Source organism: Durio zibethinus, chromosome 13, assembly GCF_047325235.1.
Source record: "Durio zibethinus cultivar Kanyao isolate XHJ-2024 chromosome 13, ASM4732523v1, whole genome shotgun sequence".
Classification (NCBI taxonomy): domain Eukaryota; kingdom Viridiplantae; phylum Streptophyta; class Magnoliopsida; order Malvales; family Malvaceae; genus Durio; species Durio zibethinus.
Genome location: NC_143174.1, coordinates 24,856,090 through 24,876,002, shown reverse-complemented (window position 1 = coordinate 24,876,002; position 19,913 = coordinate 24,856,090). Strand labels below are relative to the sequence as shown.

Below are 19,913 nucleotides of genomic sequence, written 5' to 3'. Positions count from 1 at the left end.
TTTTATATAAAAATTATATATTATAATTTGTATGAATATAAAAATAAAAATATAATTTTTTATTTCATTAAATTTATTTATAATTTTTTGTAAATTTTTAATTATTTTATTTTTATATAGTGTCATATATATTTTTTAAGATATTTCGTTATCTTATCTGCCAGTTGGATTCATAGATTAGTGTGTAACATCGCTGGTGTCATCTCTGACAGCAACCACAGCGAATTTGAATCTTATCAGAACTATATGCATGACCTCTTTAAGATTGCTTTGAATATTTTTTCGGTCCATGGTTTTTATATTTGATAGGATTGGTTCAACTTGCATGAATCATGATACCCACAATGTGACATTTTCCAATACCATGTATTCATCAAATTCTCATTTAAAGAGTGTTGATTGCTTTGATCAACTCCTTGAGAAGAGAATTTTTTATGTTGTTTTAATTTATTTTTAAATTAAGAAAGATTTATTAAAATTTAATTTTAAAATCTAAAATTTGAGCTGAAACACTAAAAATATATATATTTCGAAGTAAAAAAAGTATTTGCCAATTTTTACTTTCAATTAAACTACTCCTATTAATTAAAATTTTTATATGATCACCGGTTCTCTTTTCTTCATTAGTCTTATTTCCTCAATTTGTTTTTTTTTCCTCTCTGATCCTAGATGCTACATTTTAATATTCTCTATAATAAAAAAATTTCAACCTTACATTTAGATAGGATAGATGGTAAGAACCATTTTTTTAATGGAAATCTATAAATATATATATTCTTATGTATTTTTTTGAAGCCTTCTTTTAACTAAAACCTTGAATTGCAGGTATGTTTGTTTTTTACTATTCTTCCTGTGGGTTTCTTCAAATTTTGGTTATTTTACTATAATGGTTTTAGTTTCTTTTTTTTTTTATTTCTTTTTTCTTTTGGGGTGTTTTGGCCACATTTTTTTTTTTACAGCGTTGAGTTTTATCGATATGCTTTTTCTAGGCCTTGATAGGAACGAAGGAGATTTGTTTCTACTTGTTCTTGGGCACTTGTTTGTGTTTGGCTACTGAGAAAACACGGTAAAAATGTAGAAATCATATTTGTTCAGATTGTTTCTTTGACCGTGGAAGCTCTCACAAGGTGCTTTATTTTGGACATGATTGGTGTGGAGACTAAAGTCTATATTTGTGAATTTCGATGGCTTGTCAGATTTGGCCTCATTTATACGATGGTAGGGGATGCGGTGATGCTCAGTCTCATTCTTTCGGTAAGGGAGTTTTGCAATAGGCATGTTTCTCTTGGTCGCTTAATGTGGCTTTGCGTTGGATAGGATGACCTCTTCATGTCTTGAAACTCTTCTTCCTCCTTTCCCTCAACTACTGTATTGAATATTTCATATTTGTTGAAAAAAATCAGTTCGCCCAGATAAACTCACATTTATGTTATACTTGTACAGTACTGTATTTGTGTTTGAGTGAGGCCTTAATTCAGTTATGTTATCTTACATTTCTTTTCTATCCTCAAAAGACTATTGTTAGGGACAATGATGAGATTGCCTCGAAGGCCTGAGAATAATAATAACATGGTCGGTGATGCAATAATTACATTGCATCAATTTGAATTATTTGTTATTTTGTTTCCCTTTCTGATTACACTCTTAAACCCTCTGTTGATAACAGTCTCCAATATGATGGTCATAGAAGTGGCAGGCGACAAGATAACAGCAGCTTTTCACGAAGAGAACCTGAGACACAAAGCGGGTCATCTGACCACCAAACAGATAGCTCTGGTTCTCCAGCGGTGCACCCTGTTATAGATATTTTGGGAGAGAATGCACCTGCCTTACAGGTTGGTGAACATTCAAAAGCAAAAGCTGGAAGGGATGCTGATGCTTCTGTTAAAAACCAGGTGAAGTTGTTGTTACTTCTTTTTTATTTAAGTATGGCTCTAATGGTGTTACCTTTCAGAGGCTTGTTGTTTGTTTTTCTTTATTTTGTTTCTAAGAAAAACAATTGCTTTCTTTTACTTAACCACGTACAATAATGACTCAGAAGTTTAGAACAAGCAAGAGCACCGTATGAATCTGCAGAAGGTGCAGTGACTACTTAGAAACTATGCCGGACCCTTGGTACTTTTTCCCTTATCAGAGTTTCTTCTCTTTCTCGCAAAAGGGACGTCTGTAATTCAGATATGAAATTCTGCATAGGATTTCATATGCATATATTTGAACCATTTGTTCAATTTTTGAATGCTTGATACATATAAATAGATTTGTGAATGAACTGGTTTCATAGAGTAAAATTTTAAATTGTGCCTTTGAGAGGAGCTTATCATACTCTATTTTTATGTAGCTCCTCAGAACATTACTTATCCCGTTGTCACTTTGCATAAGATTGCATCATCTGGTGGCATGGAGAGTTTGATTGATTTCAGTATGGATTCTGAAACGTCTAATGCTGTAGCAGCATCATATATGCAGCAAGTGCCTTCACCAAGTGATGGTGGTTACCAGTCCTCAGATGAACTCTCTTCAAAGGGAAAAGCACCTCCTCCCGCCAACGCAATTTCTTTGGAATTTTTACTATTTGATCTGTCAGCTCCTTCTGCTATTCCTGTTGATAATGTCTCAGAAATACCAGACACCGCAGTTGCTCCATCAACCGCATCTTGACAGAACATTTCATTAGACAGTGTATATCCACCAGCACCTGCAGAACAGCTTTCGGCATTAACAAGTAGCAATGGTTCTTCGACAGTTCCACCTGTTATAAATGTCCCACAAAAACCTTCCATTGCTGGCCCTCTTGGATCTATAACTGATATTAATTGTGATTACAGGGTGATGAATTTGACTTACCTGACGAATTTCTCAACCTCCCAATTGAAAGTTTTTCCCCATAATTACCAAAACTAATTAAAACCAAGACCTTGACCAAAAAGCCCCACACCTCTTATTCAAATATCAGTCCAAAATACTCAAAAAATTTAGAGACTCCTCCATCCAATCTCTTGGTATATATCTTGAATACCCCTTCATCCATCCCTTCAGATTCTCTGACCCAGTTTGTTTTTCAAAAGAAATAGTTTGTTTCATATGGTGCCTTTGTTACTTTTACTACATTGCTATAGAATTTCCTCTCCCAAGACTTAAAACACTCCTTCACCTTTTTCAACATTCAACCTAAAATCTTTTGGATTATTTGACAACCTCGGAAGATCTGAAGGGTAACAGAATTGTTGATAAAGTCTGTAGAGAATACTTTCTCATCAACGATCTTAAAGAAGGTTTTTTGTTTTTTCCAAAAGGTTTTGGATAATACAATGGGATTAGCTATGGTTTGAGTTGTACTAGTGTCAAAAAATGCAATAACTATTATGAAAGAAGAGTGTTTATGAGGAAAGATTTGAATTAGGGTAATTTATCATCTACAAGAAAAATGTTAAGAGGCTTGTAATTAATTACCAATATTAATTTTTCACGAATTTGTTCTGCATGTTTATTGACATAAAATGCTTCACATGCTCATGAAGAAGATGTTGGTTCAATTAATCCTTGTGTCTGGGAACATTTTTGGGTTGTTTAGTTGAAACGGTCTAGATTCATGCTTGAATGACTTGCTTTTGTTGAATTGGCATTTTTATCTTTTTTAACGGGAAGGGTAATGAAATATTTTGGGTTTTTCTAAAGAGGATGATCATATTTCTAGAGAAATTCTAAATGAGTATCTGCACATGAAATCTGAATGAATTTTTGTCTAAATTCCTGGAAGAAATCTATTTGAATAGTCGGTGAAGAGGTTGGGAAAGTTTTTTTCAAGATCTGAAATAACTTTGAAACTTTATGCCTTTTTCACTAAGTCTTAAATTGGTTATGACATCAAAATTAATAACAAGGTCTTTCTGAGGAAGTGGAAATCGTAAAATCTTTTGGGTTATTTGACAAGTTAAGAGGATTTGAAAGGTAATAAGGTTGCTGATAAAGTCTATAGAGAATACTTTCTTATTAGTGGTCTTAAAGAAGGTTTTCTATTTTTTTCACTACCAGATGATATACAGAATTCAAGATCATACCATTAACTTGCCTCTTCCTCACTCTGGTTGTGCTGTCTTTATAAAAATAGAAGCAACAGATAAGAATCCCAGACATATTTATATTAAAACTTTTCCCAAATTCATGAATGATAAGTTATTAAAAGATTTAAAAGAAAGATGAACCAATTCAATACTTTAATCTAACTTACAAGACAAACCAGGATGGCACTGTGACAATTGAGTTTGATCATAGCAAAAGAAAATATATTTCTCTTTGGAAAAATCAGATGAATCAGATGATACAGTTGATACTGATGATTCAGATGAGTTAAAACTTCATCAGATTTTCATGACAAAAATAATAGTTGAAGTTCTAGAAGAAAATCCAAAAGTACACGACCAGATGCAATAAAGACTGAATAACACCCTCTTTCACAACAAAAACATGTTCCTCATCCATATCAAAGTTCTCAGTCTTTACAATTGATGACATTTCTCCTTCTAAATGACCTTTAAGATTCCAAAAGTTTTTAGAATGGGAATTAGTTGAATTAAACTCCAATATTAATGTTACAATGAACACAATCTTAATCATATTTATTTTCATATTAGTTAAAACTTTAAAAAACTTTTAGGATAATATTTAATAAACACAAACAATTATAATTTTTTCAATGCCCAACTATCATAGAATCTATATATCAATTTTTAACAATATTTTGTAGTCAAAACTATTATAGATTGAAAAGATTAAAGAACAATTCTTCTAGATCTCGAGGGGCATGTCTTACCCTACATGCAAAAACATCAGTTCTTCTGTGTTCTCTGTTCTTGATTATAGCTTTTTTGCACAGCAATGTACTAGTGTCACGGACCTGAAGAAGAGTCTTGAATCTCACATCGAATATAATAGGATGGTCATTAGGGTATAAAAGGGTTCACACCACCTCTTCCTTGTGAGACGTCTTTTGTAGGACAAAACGGTGAGATCAAGGGGTCAGAGTAGACAATACCTCACAAGAGAGTGAACCGTGACAGGTAGTTTGATTTGGGACATCGAATGAGTGGATACCCGGGTCTTGGAGTCGCGTGGGTTTGAAACTTAAGTTTCGACCCGTGACAAGTGGTATCAAAGTCAGCCCTAAACCGTTCGATCCACGTCAAGTGTCTCAAGGAAGATAGACAAGGTGACCAGCCTCCGTGATGAGGGCGTTACGAGATTAGGTGGAAGAGAATGTCACGGACCTAAAGAAAATTTTTGAATCCCACATCGAATATAATAGGAGGGTCACTAAGGTATAAAAGAAAAAATCCCGAATCTCACATCGAACATAATAGACGGACCTAAAGAAGAGTCCTAAATCTCACATAGAACATAATAAGAAAGAAAAATCATGAATCTCACATCGAACATAATAGACAGACCTAAAAAAGAGTCCTAAATCTCACATAGAACATAATAGGAAAGAAAAATCTTAGAATCTCACATCGAACATAATAGGAAGGAAAAATCCTGAATCTTACATTGAACATAATAGACGGACCTAAAGAAGAGTCTTAAATCTCACATCGAACATAATAGAGGGTCACTTAGTATAAAAAGATTCACACCACCTCTCCTTTATGAGACATCTTTTGTAGGATAAAACTGTGAGATCAGAGGATCAGAACGGATAACACCTCATAAGAGTGTGAACCGTGATAAGTAGATTGATCTGAGATATCAAATGAGTGAATATCCAGATCTCAAAATCATGCGAATTCAGAGTTTAAATCTCGACCTATAACACTAAAACAATTGAAGCATTGAATGGCCAGGTTATCATTGGAGTTGATTAGAAGTTTGTGGCAACTAAATGAGAATGAAGAATATACTTGCTAACCCTGTTTTAACAGAACGTGATATTTTAACAAAATGTTGTGTTTGTATCTAAAAAATAAATAAAATTCTAACATAATATATAACGCGCATTTTTAGTCCAAAATTTAAGTCACGTGTCACAAGTTACGGTTGTTGGATTGACTATACATGTATCTTCAATTTAAAGCCGTTGGATCGTCCTACTTCAGCCACAGTATTCAAACTTATCATCCTACGCTCAAAATTCAGAGTATGCAATTTAACTCTTTACTCTTCGTTTGTTCCGATCAAATTTTTGTTTAATCCAACTCTAAAAAACGAGGGTGCAAAACACTTGCGGTTGCAGAGGATATTTACTCTATGAAAATGGAACCTGAATTTTGAATAGGAGGGTAAATACGTCATTTGACTTGTAAATACTCGAACTACTGAGTGACTGCTATCACTGTCGCAAACACCAATACAGCTAAAGGTAGTTAAGGCTGTGCTTTGATCGCTACTATGTTTCTGTTAAAAAAAAAAAAGAAAAAGAAAAGAGAGGAAAGGGCTCTGTTTTGAAAAGTTGGCATCCAAAGTTCTCATCGCTGCTTCGCTATTGTTCTTCAGATCGCTCCGGGATTGAAAGTTTGTTATGTTAGTTATGTTATGAAATTTATTTAAGTTAGTAATATTTTTTTTTTTAATTATTGTTGAATTATTTGTTTAGATAATGTGTATTGTTGAAAGTAGTGATTCATTGATTTTATTTCTTAGGCGATTTAGTTTCTGTTGGGTTTCTGAGAGAATTGAGAGAAAGAGAAGCAAAAGTTTGTTAAGGAAGAGAACATAACCGTTTTCAAAAGTTTACATAAAATGGTTTGAAATCTCTATATCCTCTTCTCTTTTACATATTCTATCCTCTTGTGTATTTTTATGAGCGTTGGGAGCCCTGCCGACTAACCATTTATCGTATATAATATGTGTATGTATCTCTTTTTTAGTACAAAGATCGAAAAACTTGATATAAGTTTAGTTTAGATTCATTTTCATGGAAGCAACTCCTATTAGATTTGTTCGTTAATATTTCTGATATTTCGTTTCTTTTTTGTAAATTTTACTAAGTCATTTGTTTGCTATGTGACACAGAAAAAGGGTTAACTCTAAATAATTTTATGGGTTTTCATTAAGCATTTTTCGTTTGAGAGTAAAGGTGTCAATATTACTCGTTGAACCTTTAAGGTATACATGTGTAAGAGGAATGATGGTATTGTTGATGACCTGGAAAACTTAATTAGCACAATCTACTGCATCAGAAGTGTATTGTATGTAGTTGGAGTTCTCTTAATCATGTTTACTTTTGATTTCATTTTGAACAGGCCAAGTAGTCTGCATTAACTGTGGCATATGTATGGGGAATTATTTCTGCCAGGCCTGCATACTATTTTATTTATATGAATGAGAGAGAGATCCACCTTTTATGGTTTTGTGACGTTTACATTGTTATCTTAGCTTATGTTTTTGCACAATGAGTTAACATAATACATATATTGGCAGATTAATGTTGTTTCTACTATGTAGGCATCGAAGAGACTGTATCATTGTGATGGTTGTGGGATCGGTAGGTATGTTGTTCATGTCCTGATTTTCTTTTGTGTGCTAATGGTTTTCTGTTATAACGGCTATTCTTTATCCAATATTGCCCTGGTGGATCTTTCTTTCATTCAATGTGATTTGGAGATACTGGTGTAACTTTTAACTTCAAAGTGCCATTGCTTTCTTCAAATCCTCAATTTTTTGGGAAACTGCTTTCCCTATTTCTGTCCTCTTAGTTATGGACTCTTTGTTTTATTCTTTAACATTTTTTGAATTATTTGTGAAATTATTTTCCTTATCATGTCACTACTTTCGAGAATGAATTGTCATTGTCTCAACTAAATAATATGAGTATGTATTTCCTTTTGAGTGCAAAGAAAGACAAACTTGAATTAATTTTAGTTTAGGTTCATTGTCATGGAAGCAGCTCCTATTAGATTTGTTCGTTTACAAATTTTAATTGTGATTGACAGTTTTGAATCCTTTGCAATGATTGTTTTTCCTATCGCAGCCTAGTGATACCTCTCCAAGTTGCAATTGTCCATTTATTTCTTCATCACATTTGAAACTTTACAGCATTAGCATGATTTATTTAATGAAAAACACATGCTTTCAGGTGTATCATGACTTTACCGTTCATTATTGATTCTTTTCAAATCTCTTGATGAGTGGTGATAAGATGTAGACAGGGTCATTGCTGTGTCTTGCCATAAATCATGTGGTCAGCCCTTTTGTCCACCCAGCTACAATTCTTCTCCAGAAACCTTAGGAGGGTGGATGTTAAACTAACAAGAAACAAAAGAATCTCTGCTACTAGGGTGTCAACGATAATATTCTCATCTTCCTTGATATGAGGTACCTTAATGGGTGGCGAACTACCAGCTTGGTTTACTTGTGACTGAAAATCTTCTGGTAGTTTGGAGCTTTTCTTGTAGAACTTGATTTTGGGACAGAAATAATTCGGTTGAAATATGCTCAATTCTATCTGAAGATACACCTTCTCAAGTTTTAAGGATGTGAAAGTATCAAGTGATGAGTAAGTACAATAGTCAGAGGAGACTTGGTGCAGAAATGTTGATGGAGGTGGGCTTGTCCTTGCGGACAACAACGCAGCAAAATTTTGTAATCAATCACTCTCTTATCCCTATTTTTATTTTGCATTATAGAACACGTTTAATGCAACATTTCATTATTCATATTGCTTACATTTCATTTTTCCCCCTTAAATTTTACCAGGACATTTGTTCAATGATTGGCACAGAACAAGGGGTAAATTAGTCTAATTTATTTATTTGTTTTTTTATTATTTATTTTTCTTTCCAAAAAAGGTGTCAATTTTACTCATTGAACCTTTTAAGATATTCATGTGTAAGATATCCATACTGGTAACTAGTGTTTTAGTAGCATTTTATACGTAGTTGGAGTTCTAAGCAAATTTTGTTATGAGATTATATGGACTAGTAAAAATTATTGAATACTCCCCGTAAGCATACATATACTTATGTATATATATTATTTTACATCAAATTTAATGATTAATAAAAATGACAATAGAACACAGTTTTGTCAGTCAAATTGAATATACTGCACTTTGAGATCTTAAAATTTAAGGTTTTTTTCCTTATTAATAACACAAGGATTCATGGCATGAATCTATTCATTGATATCCGGTTTCGGGATTACTTTATGATCTTTTCAAAAAATTATAACCTTTTTTCTTGTAGTCTGTCAATTTGTTTTTAATCTTTATAATATTTATGAATCTTTGAGAAAGTTGTTTTTTAACGAAGTGGCTTTAGTCATTCTCATGGCGGAGGAATCAACTCCTCTTGCCTGTATTACCTTGATGACTATTGCAATTACAACACAAACATTGTAAACAAGTACTCGTAGGAAATTCTTTGTTTTTCTAAATGGTCTCATTTGTATCAACTTCGGGATATTCAGGGACAATCTTCTTCCAGAACCAATGTTTTCTCCACAGAAATATCATTTCTTCAATAGGAACTCCCTTGGTTTCAGGCAAGAAAGCATAAACGAAGATGGTCATGACAGTGATCCATGCTGCGAAGAATAGGAAGATCCCAAACTTCAAATGACAAAGCATGGCAAGGAAACACTGAGCTATGACGAAAGTGAATAGAAGATTTACGGTAACTGTAATGCTTTGACCCGCTGACCTGGTTTCCAGTGGGAATATCTCACTTGGCACAGTCCAGCCTAGTGGACCCCATGACCATCCAAATGCCAGAACAAAGAGACATATCACTGTCACTACCAATATTGAGTAGCCTTTCGATAGTTCTTGATTGTCCCCAAACTTCAGCCCCAAGATTATGGCAACTATGACCTGTTTCAGAGGCAGATGACAGAATGGTCAGTTGCCTATTTGTATTACTTGAGTTACTGTTATAGCTTTTGTTCAAAGACAGAATGTTAAAGAGTACCTGACATATAATCATTTGTATTCCACCACTGATGAGTAAAACTCTACGACCCAATCTATCGACTGTTGCAATGGAAATGAATGTAGATCCAGCCAGAACTGCTCCTGTGAGAGCTGAAGAGTAGAGTGAAGCATTTCCTTCAAATCCCATGCTTTGGAACAACACTGGAGCATAAAAGAGGATGGAGTTTATGCCTGTTAGAATCTGAAATGTTGGCATGCAGATTGCCATGACCAATTGTGGCCTGTTCCTTTTTTCAAGGATGTTTCTGAAGGGATACTTGATTGCATTTGCCAACTCACTAGCATCTACCATGTCTTGAAACTCTGCATCAACCTGATCTGTTCCTCTAATCCTCACCAGGACTTTTCTTCCTGTCTCTTTTGATCCCCTTTCAATTAAGCTATTAGGTGTCTCAGGAAGAAGGAATCCTCCCAACGTCATTAAAGTGGCTGGTGTTGCTGCTAGGCCCAGAGAGAGCCTCCATCCCCATGGTTCAAGCTTATGAGTTCCATAATTGACCATGTTCGCCGTAAAGATTCCAAGGGTAGTTGCTAACTGAAACATCATGTTCAGGGCTCCTCGAAGATGAGTTGGTGCCATTTCTGACAGATACAGCGGAACAGCCTTCATAAACATGAAAAAGCGTGGCTCAGAATCTCAGAAATATCTACTGAACTATTAGATGATTAAATCTCTCATAGATCAAGTAACTTATACTAGGCGCTGATCATCGCCTGCGAACAGAAGCAAGCGATGCTCCTGTTCTTACAAGCAGAGAAATCGTATGCTTAAAAAAATAGAGAAGAAAAATTTTGGTAATTTCCAAAATCCTAAATAAGTTCATTATAGGAAGATAAACAAGGAGAAATTCCAGTGAAGTAGGTTATTACCTGGTTTCCGAATCCTATCCCAACACCAAGCATGATTCGACCCAACAGGAGCATTGCCATATTGACAGCTGCGGCATTGAGAGTTGCTCCAACAAGAAAGCTGAGTCCTCCACAAATTATACTTGCACGACGGCCGTACACCCTAGTTATAGGAGATGCCACTAAGGATGCAACTAGACCAGCAAAGTATAGAGAAGAGGTGAATGCTGCGAGCCCTTGGTTGTCATACTTGCAGTAGTTGTTTTCATGGGCGTGCTTCTTGTTTATGTACACCGAATGGAAAAACTCTCGGAGAAATCCATCCATAGATGTCACTCCTCCTGCGAATCATTGTCATGAAGTTGAAAAGAATATTCAGTGACAAAAGGTTTTGTGGGTTGTTGAGGAACTTTTCTGGCTGTGAAAATTCTTATACGAGTAAATATGCACAAACTGTGTACACCCACTTTCTGATTAGTTTGTCTGGTCTATTTTCATGCATCTTATTCACTTTTATGTTTAGTGCTCTAACTGTTGTTTAATTCCTGATCGCATCATTACTTCAATAGAACTGTAAATAAACTGAATACGTTATTGAGCTCCAAATTTGGTTTTCATTTCCTCTGCCTGGAAACCAAACAGAGTGAAACACAACAATTTTTTTCCCTCCCTGTCGAAGAATCAACTCTTGAATTTAAATATGATAGATAACTTTTCACTTCTTTAGATTACCATCAACACCAGATTTCCAGTCCCTAATGATTTCTATATTTGCTTCTCGGAATGTTCTTTGTGGACTATTGGTTCCTTGCCAGAACAACAATCTAAATACATCTATCTATAAAAATATTGGCTGATAGAGTACCTGAAATTCCAATGTCATATCCGAAAATTGATCCTCCAACAGCTGCAACAATGCAAGTAATAATCACATAAAAGGTGACCCTCCCTTGGTAAAGCTCTGCCCTCTCCTTGGCCACCCCAGTTGGAGCTAAAGGCCCTCCAGCCATGGTTGAAAGCTTCTCCTTTCTTCCACTCAGAAACACCAAAAATCAGATGAAATAAAAGGGGATAGCTCTTCAGCCTTCAGAACTGGTTTTTTTGTCTTGCTCCTTGTTGAAGATTTTAAAGCCAATTCACTACGGTTGACTGAAGAGAAACAACCTCCCCACTTGACCTTCAGAAGGTGGAAAATAATAATTTTCCAAAGTGTTTATCTCAAATACCTTCACTTAATGTACATGCTTGACTATTATTTACTAGGATACTATTGTCATTTTATAATCTTCGTCTTTTGAGACTTTCTGGTTTTGTTATTGCAAAGAACGCAAAAGAAAAAACTTTCTACGACCAAAATTGGATATAAGAGAAAGAAAAAAAATAATGCAACACTTTCCACTGCATTTTCATCAATTAAGGCAAGACTTGTACCATGCAAACATTCTATTTCTAGGAAAAAAAATTCATGCATGTAGATAAGATTGTCCAAAAACAAAGGTTAGAAGATAAGATCAATTTTCTGAATAGAAAATCTAACAAACATAAATATATATTTGAATGAAAACTCATCTGTTTCTACTAATTACTCATTCTTGTGATTCCAAGTGAAAATTCATGACAATTACACTTCTGGGTTATCTCATTATACCTTTCTCCACTTTCTGACAGAGATGAAATGAGCTTGTTCGATTGAATGAAGACGCCTTCCCTCCTATTTGTCTGAGAAATGAAACAAAGGAGAAGAAAAAAGAGAATAAAAATCTCTTTCTTGTACGGTCACTGTATATTTACTTTTGTTTCATGGTTTTTTTCAATTGATAAAATAAAGGAGAGTTGTCAAACTTGAAGAAGAAAAATTCTCTGGGTTTCTCTTAAGTACTTTGGAAATTGGCAAAGGACAGGATCCACCAAATAAGGATATTAATTAGATACGAAGAATAAAGTTGATAGGCCAAAATGGTTGGCAAAATAAGCTAAAAAGTTTGATAATATGGACATCTATATATAGAAATCTGCTCAAAGTGTGAGCTTATATTGTTATTCATGTAAAAAAAATCAGTTGGTTTTAGATCATATCAGAGTTACCGTATGCATCAACATCCAAATTAGACATACTTTTTCTTCTTTAAGGATGATGTATTCACATGTTATCTGGTTTAAATAGAATTATACTTATAAATTTTATAAGTGGTTTTATTCATAAAATGTAATCTCATCTTTTGTTGAACAATCAATTTTTTATTAAATAAATACTAAAAAAATGTAAAAATTATGAAACAAATGAAATCCAAAAGATATATATAAATATATATAATGCCAAGTGGAGCAAAAATTGTAATTTACTTCTATGTATGAGTAAATTGGATTCTGACCATGAAAAATAATTAAGAAGTTGAGTAACAATATAATAATTTATGTAGTTCAAACTCTAATCAGAATGCTTACGTGTACTGTAGTAGGTCTGGGTTTCCTTACATACCCATATTCAACACTCATATTTTGCAATAGAATATTTCACACTGTGCAGATTACAAAGGACAAGATACCAGGAGCTATCAATATCGTGAGGAAGATTAGTTTTAGATGTTGACAGCATGAAGTTTGAAAAGTATTCATTTGTTAAAATCTAAAGAATTTTATCAACAAGTGTTTCAAAGGTATTTTTTTAATCTACTTTATAAAAAAAAGTTTATTTCTTTAATATCTTGAATTAATATAAAATATTTATTAATATTATTTTTTTAAAATAATTATATAAAGGAGTCATTTAAAAGTGATTGTCAATCTTAGATTTCAACCGGCAGAACAAATTTTCAGAAAAGAAAGAAAGTTAATCCAACTTCCATGGAAATGGGGTTTTGACCTTTTAATATCTCCTTGAAGAGTATTTATTTTATGGAAGTGGTCAAATCAACCCGTTAAAGTTTTTGCTCCACCATTGATGCCTAAAGCCAATTTTTAGGCACTCAAGTAAATGTGATTGTAATTTGCTACACGTGTCTGATTTTTCAGCCAAAAATGTGCAATCGTCTTAATTACCCATTTGATTTTTTCTTTCAAATCATTTAATAGATTTGAAATTTTTAAATAATTCTTTTTAAGTCATTATTACACAAATAAATGTGATTGTGTTTTTCTTTTTAAAGTTATCGCTGAAAAGGAAAGGGTGGAAAATGGGTAGTGTTGGAGACGATTTATAGCCTAGTGTTTTACTCTTTCGACTACCAAGGTTCTGATAAAAGATTTTATGTAAGCATAGATAGTAAGGGTCAAACAAGTTTTAAATGGAGACAACAATGGTCTTGAAGGATGCGTGCATGGCTATGGCTGCACTTACGTGGCATAATTTTTTCTTTTCATTTATTTAGTAAAATGGAATTCAAACTGAATTCAGGATTGCAGAAATTGAGAGCAAAATTCAACACTTTAAATAAATAGATAAATAACATATTAGTGTGAAAATTAAGAGAATAATTTTAGAAAGAGGACTGATATAGTGTATTCCAGAATTGACATTCCAAACATGTTGCCAGCTTAACATTCTTGGGATGTTTGTGGCAACTTTTGACAAATTTTTCTAAACCACAATTGCCCCAGCTTGGATCGTGGCTGTCATCTTTGACACAAACTCATTATTGTTTGAACTTCACCCATCCTTTATTTGTAGCTTCAAGTCTTCTGTTTGATCTGCAACTGTTCCTTTTTTTATGAGTAAGATTTCTATAAAAGTATATGCCAAATTGGGTGTAGTTAATTTCCCTTTGATTCTGCTAATTTTTAGTATTTCAAAATAGATGGCCTAAGTAGTGAGCAACGACACAAGTTAATTCCATGTGAATTCCAGAATCTCACCTCCCACTTGCTGTCCTTCCCTAATTATATCCGTTGTTTCATATTATTTGTCAATGCCAATAGAGCAATAGCAGTGAAGAAGGTTAATTAGTAGTATTACATCCTTTCTTTCTTTGCTAGAATACTTAATAATATACAAACGTGCTTGTGATGTGCGCTCAGGTTTGTGGTTACACAACTTCAACTGTACTCAAAATACACCACTCAGAAAGCCCCTGCAGCAGTAATGTTTAGATTGGTCAAGATCAAGAGACAGTATTAAAAGTTAATACTAAGAACAAGGATGTTCATCTTACCAAATTCCATAGCATAGGCTATCTTATCTTGTCTTTATTTCTGCAAAGAGAAATCCAAATGAAATTATCACATTAGGAATAGTGGAAAACAAAGATGAAAATGGAGCTGTTTCTAAAATAATAGATGATGAATGAATGCAACTTAATTACCTTGGTTTTCCAAGGGAAGCATCATTAATTTCATCAATGGAAGACCTTTCTTTAAATGTTGATAATGAAAGATATTTTTCCTCCCCAGATGGTTCATCCACCCTCTTGTACAGCTCGTAAACATATGGATATGTCATATAATTCTGAAATCATGAAATGATAATACTTGAACAAAGATTATTCCACTAAATTTTTTTAGATGAAATCTCTAGCTTAGCCAATTTATTATTGTCCTTGATCATGCACGAGAAAATATGTCATATTAGGAAGAGGAAACTCACCCTCCAGTAGGAAAGGATAGGAGATAAGAGTCTATATAGAATGCCATGAGATCACTTGCAAAAAAATCCGTCCATTCTAAATCGTATAGTATAGACTTTCTAGTTTCTACCAACTTGGAACATTGATAAAGGAAAAAACAGTTTGAAGACTTAAATCTCCATTGGAAAATTTGTACATCTTAAGAAACTTTCCATTCATGGGTATGATCAGTAAATTTCAAACGACTTTTGAGCAGTAAAGGAGAACCAACATAAGTACATAAGATACATATATACATCTCATACAATGTATATATCTGGTATAATATTCAATTCTTCCAAACTTTGTGCCTGGGTAAAGCTCCATGGGTATCCATCAAGAAGCCACCCTTTGTCCTTAGCATCTTGAATCAAGATTTTTAAGCCCAAACTCAAAGTGTAGTTTATTCCATTTTATTTTATTAAGAACTTTGTTAATAAGTGTTTTTACAGATAATTTTCTAAAATTAATTAAATTATCATTTATAGCAATTATTAGTTATTTTAGCTTTCTATTTAATTTAAAATAATAATATTCTATTATTTTAATAAAAATATTTTGGATGTGAAGGTAGACTACTTTCTTTTCAATCTTGAATTAAACCTCGACAAGCATACAGTGAGATTTCATCTTTATTACAAAGACATTGTTACAAATTCAAGGTTGTTTTTGTCAAATACAAATTTAAAATTAAATTCAATTAATTTATATAATTATCATTAAATTATATTCAGCATATTTAAGTTTCTCGATATTTAATTATTTATAATTCTTTCTTTATTTTCATGTTGTAATTTTTTTATATAAAAAAATTGTTTTCACTCCCAAAATATAAATCAAAACAGTTAAAAAATATTGTATTTTCTTTTATAAAAATAAAAAAATCTCATATTTTAAACTCATATGAAAGTATTTTCATGCATTTATCAACAATTATGAGGGAAATGCACTTTATATAATGATAAAGAAACAAAGATAGTTAGGAACCAAGTGATAAGCCAATTTGGGTAAGGATTTCGAAGTTTCCACGTTAATTTGGATATCAGAAAGCAAATTTTCCATGTTTACTCTAAATTCCAATTGGCCAGTTCCTAAACTATTTTCCTATAAACAGTCCAAATCATTTTTGTTATTGGTCAACTGAAGTCAAAATAATTCAGCTCAAACTTTGGATAGGAAGGCAGTACACAAACAGCCTGGTGGACCACACATCATCAGGTAGGAAGGAAAGAAAATTTAGACGAAGGAAAACTGGGAAAGGGTGAGAAAGAGGAAAGGAAAGTCGAAGGAAATAAAGTTGATGAAGATAAACACAATGACATAGTTGAATGGGTGTTTCCCTGTATTGGTGAAAAGAAAAGATTCGATTTTAAGGGGATAAAGAGAGACAAATTCACGCATTTCCTTCTTCTTTCTATTCCCTTCAACTTCTTTTTTTTTTTTTTTTCTCTTTCTCTCCTCCCAGACATAGACATGTGAAAAACAACTTCAACAAATGAGATCCCGTACTAGAGGGAAGATACATCAAGGAAGAAAGCAGCTAACAGTGTCAAATAAAATTTCTGAAGTATGAAAGGAGAACCTGCAGATGCATTGTTTCCAGCTGGTCGGCGGCCTATATTCCCAGGGGACAAACAACTTCCACTGCTTCTTCTAAGAAATTAAGCTGCAATGCAAAGACTGGGTTCTTTCACTAATAAAAGGCTCGTTCTGACACACTATTACTGCACATTAAAACTATGTTTCCTCCCTGTCGGTTTCCTCTCCAGCCTAATATAGTTTAAAAGTTTGATCTGAATCTATCAGAGTTCCCACTTCTTTACCACTTGAAATGAATAATTAAATCCAATTTATATGCGTTTAGTCAATTTCGAAATCTTCCCAGAATGGTATGAAGAATTTTCCATGTTGCCTCAACAAAATTTCGGAGACAACGTGTTTTTGAAGACTATCAACAGCCCTTTGCTCCTCGCCTTGTCTAGATATTTCTAGACTGCAAATGCATTGACTGAGTTATATTTTCTTGTTCTGTGGCTAGCTAGCGCTCTCAATATGGGTGAAAATTCGGGTTGGACTATCGAATTGGAATCCTACTTGTCAAGTGAAGAAAACCGGGATTTCGAGACATCAGAACTAGACACTAATGATACTGAGGTTCGTTCCGAGTCATCGGAGTTAAACATCAATACCTGGATTCGCTTTGAGTCATCAGAGCTAAACATTGATACCTGCATTCATTCTAACTCTCTAGAGCCAAGTGTCAATCATGGAATTCATTCTGAATCATCAGAGCTAAACCTCGATTCTACTATTCATTTTGAGTCACCAGAGCTAAATATCGATAGCCAAATTCGTTCAGAGTCACCACAACTAAACAGTAATACAAGTATTCCCTCTGCGTCAATCCTTCAGTGCGGTATATGCGGAGTCCCGCAACATATGCGAGAAGAAGATGAGAGAGCTTACAGACCTAGGATTGTCTCAATAGGTCCATTTCACTACAAAAGTTCGGGATTAGAAGACATGGAAGCTCGAAAGTTGAAGTTTCTACATCGCATGTTAGAAGAAAATGACAAACAAGACCTCTTTTCTAGCCTCCTTTCTAGCCTCCTTGGTGCCATGAAAAAACTGGAGAATAAGACCAGAAAATGCTACTTAAAGGACTTCAATACAATCAGCAGTGATGACTTTGTGAAGATGATGCTGATGGATGGTTGCTTCATAATTGAGCTATTCCGTTTGAACGCAAAAATGTGTGCGCTATGTGTAGATATATAATTTATGTTAGATTTATATTTGAGCATAGTCTATATAGATTTTATACATTATTAGTAAATTAGATATATTATCTTATTAATGAGGTGAATGACATCTCGTTAATGAGTAAGTTTTAAAAAAAAAAAAGATTAAATTTTTGTATATTTATTTTAAGAATTAATACTCATTCATTAATAAGATGAGATTTACTGATAATGTACAATGCATCATATATAAACTCATTTATATAAGGTAGCATTTTGTTTTTTCTTCTTATGAGATTTAAGTTACTATTCCTGACATATACAACTACGGCTACAACTTGGATTAAATTTATAGCATATTTCTGGCAGAAATGTTTTAAGACAACAATATATATTTATATGGGATTGCAGGGGCAGGACGCCAACGACCCCATCTTTGCCACCCGATGGATTGTTCCCAATTTACGTCAGGATTTACTGGTGCTAGAAAATCAGCTTCCTTTGTTCATGTTCCATGAAATTTTCAGGTTAACTGGATATAGTGAAGAAGATGGAAGTTCCCTGAACAGGCTTGCTCTTCAATTTTTTTAACCTGTGTGGCCTGGTAAGGATAAAATGCCAATTGAAAGTTCTAATATTGAAGGCAATTATCAACATCTACTGGCTTTGTTTCAGTCTAGCTTCATTTCCAGTGATTATCAACCCGAAAGCAGTTTGTTGCGCAAAGAATCTAATTTCCCAATGAAAGGTTGGGTCTGTAATGCTGAAAGATTTAAACAGGCAGGCCTGAGACTGGAGAAAAATTCCGGAAACCTTTTAAACATGGAGTTGAAGGAGTCAAACCTGAAAATTCCTACATTATTCATAGGAAGCAGAACCAAACTATTTCTAAGAAACTTGGTGGCTTATGAGCAAACTAATAGCCATCCTGCACCATATTTCACATCCCTCGTTATGTTGTTCTATGGCCTTGTCGATACACCAGAAGACGTTAAGTTGCTACAGCAGAAAGGGATTATTACAGCGGCTGCAAGAAGTGGCGAAGAAGTGGTGGCTCTCTTTAGCAGTCTTTCGAAGGACATAGTGCTCGATCTGTATGATAGCCTCATAATTACTAAGCAAGTTGAAGATATTAATCGCTACTGTCAAACACATCGGGCCAAAGTTTTCACATATGCTAATCGTCTCTTCATTAAACTTCAGAGTAACTTTGTTAACTTTGTCTTGTCCTCCATCGTTTTCTACCTAACGAGCCAGTTTTAAAAATTACTAACATTAATTAGATCTCTTGTTGTTTCTAAATGATTCATCTAATATTTTTACGAGTCCATCTCCAATGAGTTTATATGCACACACGTGTGTGTTTGTGAGTGTTTGTAAATATATATATATATATAATATATTATATGTTTCGATGTGATTATTTTGGTTGACTAAACTAAGGTATTGTTATGCTCATGTAGCTAGATGTATTTAAACCTTCTATGGTATATGAAAAGGTTATGATCATTAAGTAATCAAGAGTTCTTCATGAGGAGCGTTTGTGGCATTATCACCACACATTTCCACAGCTGTAGTGTTTTAAAAAATGAACTTCCACAAATTTGCCCATTGGCACTACGCCTTTTTAGCTCATTCCTGCCAGCAAATCGACTTTAGCCTCATACTATGAAGCTACAACTTTAGGCTTGTGACTATAATTTCTTTTAATTTGAGGCCGTACAAACGATTTAGTATTGGTAATTTATAAATTAAGACGTGAATACTAGCAGTTAGAATCCTTGTTTTCTTTGGTGCAAATCC

General features: G+C 33.7%; 2 protein-coding genes and 2 long non-coding RNA genes across 13 annotated transcripts; 3 read left to right on the top strand and 1 right to left on the bottom strand.

The window, feature by feature from the left end:
- The first annotated feature begins 757 nt into the window (after positions 1-757).
- Positions 758-3,475, top strand: LOC149515470 (uncharacterized). Of its 7 annotated transcripts, XR_016326905.1 has the most exons (5): positions 758-825; positions 990-1,066; positions 1,197-1,254; positions 1,667-2,115; positions 2,339-3,475. It is a non-coding gene; the product is annotated as an uncharacterized LOC149515470 (long non-coding RNA). The 7 variants fall into 7 exon arrangements; XR_016326902.1 differs by having other exon boundaries at positions 760-825; positions 990-1,254; positions 2,339-3,474; XR_016326904.1 differs by lacking the exon at positions 758-825 and having other exon boundaries at positions 836-1,066; positions 2,339-3,474.
- A 2,146-nt stretch (positions 3,476-5,621) lies between these two features.
- Positions 5,622-8,743, top strand: LOC149515469 (uncharacterized). Its single transcript, XR_016326784.1, has 2 exons — positions 5,622-7,481; positions 8,069-8,743. It is a non-coding gene; the product is annotated as an uncharacterized LOC149515469 (long non-coding RNA).
- Positions 8,744-9,246: 503 nt separating this feature from the next.
- LOC111303342 (sugar carrier protein A-like) lies at positions 9,247-12,742 on the bottom strand. 4 transcript variants are annotated; one of them, XM_089742253.1, is made up of 6 exons: positions 12,420-12,663; positions 11,637-11,948; positions 10,793-11,112; positions 9,900-10,526; positions 9,633-9,802; positions 9,247-9,516 (listed from the first exon to the last, which is right to left on the bottom strand). In XM_089742253.1, exons 2-6 carry the CDS (start codon positions 11,779-11,781, stop codon positions 9,471-9,473), a joined length of 1,308 nt encoding a protein of 435 aa, XP_089598379.1. In that variant the 5' UTR covers positions 11,782-11,948; positions 12,420-12,663; the 3' UTR covers positions 9,247-9,470. The 4 variants fall into 4 exon arrangements, with proteins under 4 accessions (XP_089598379.1, XP_022755258.2, XP_022755259.2 ...); XM_022899523.2 differs by having other exon boundaries at positions 9,247-9,802; positions 12,420-12,742; XM_022899524.2 differs by lacking the exon at positions 12,420-12,663 and having other exon boundaries at positions 11,637-11,959.
- A 5,983-nt stretch (positions 12,743-18,725) lies between these two features.
- Positions 18,726-19,627, top strand: LOC149515468 (putative UPF0481 protein At3g02645). Its single transcript, XM_089742440.1, has 3 exons — positions 18,726-19,314; positions 19,394-19,482; positions 19,574-19,627. Exons 1-3 carry the CDS (start codon positions 18,726-18,728, stop codon positions 19,625-19,627), a joined length of 732 nt encoding a protein of 243 aa, XP_089598566.1.
- Positions 19,628-19,913: the final 286 nt, after the last annotated feature.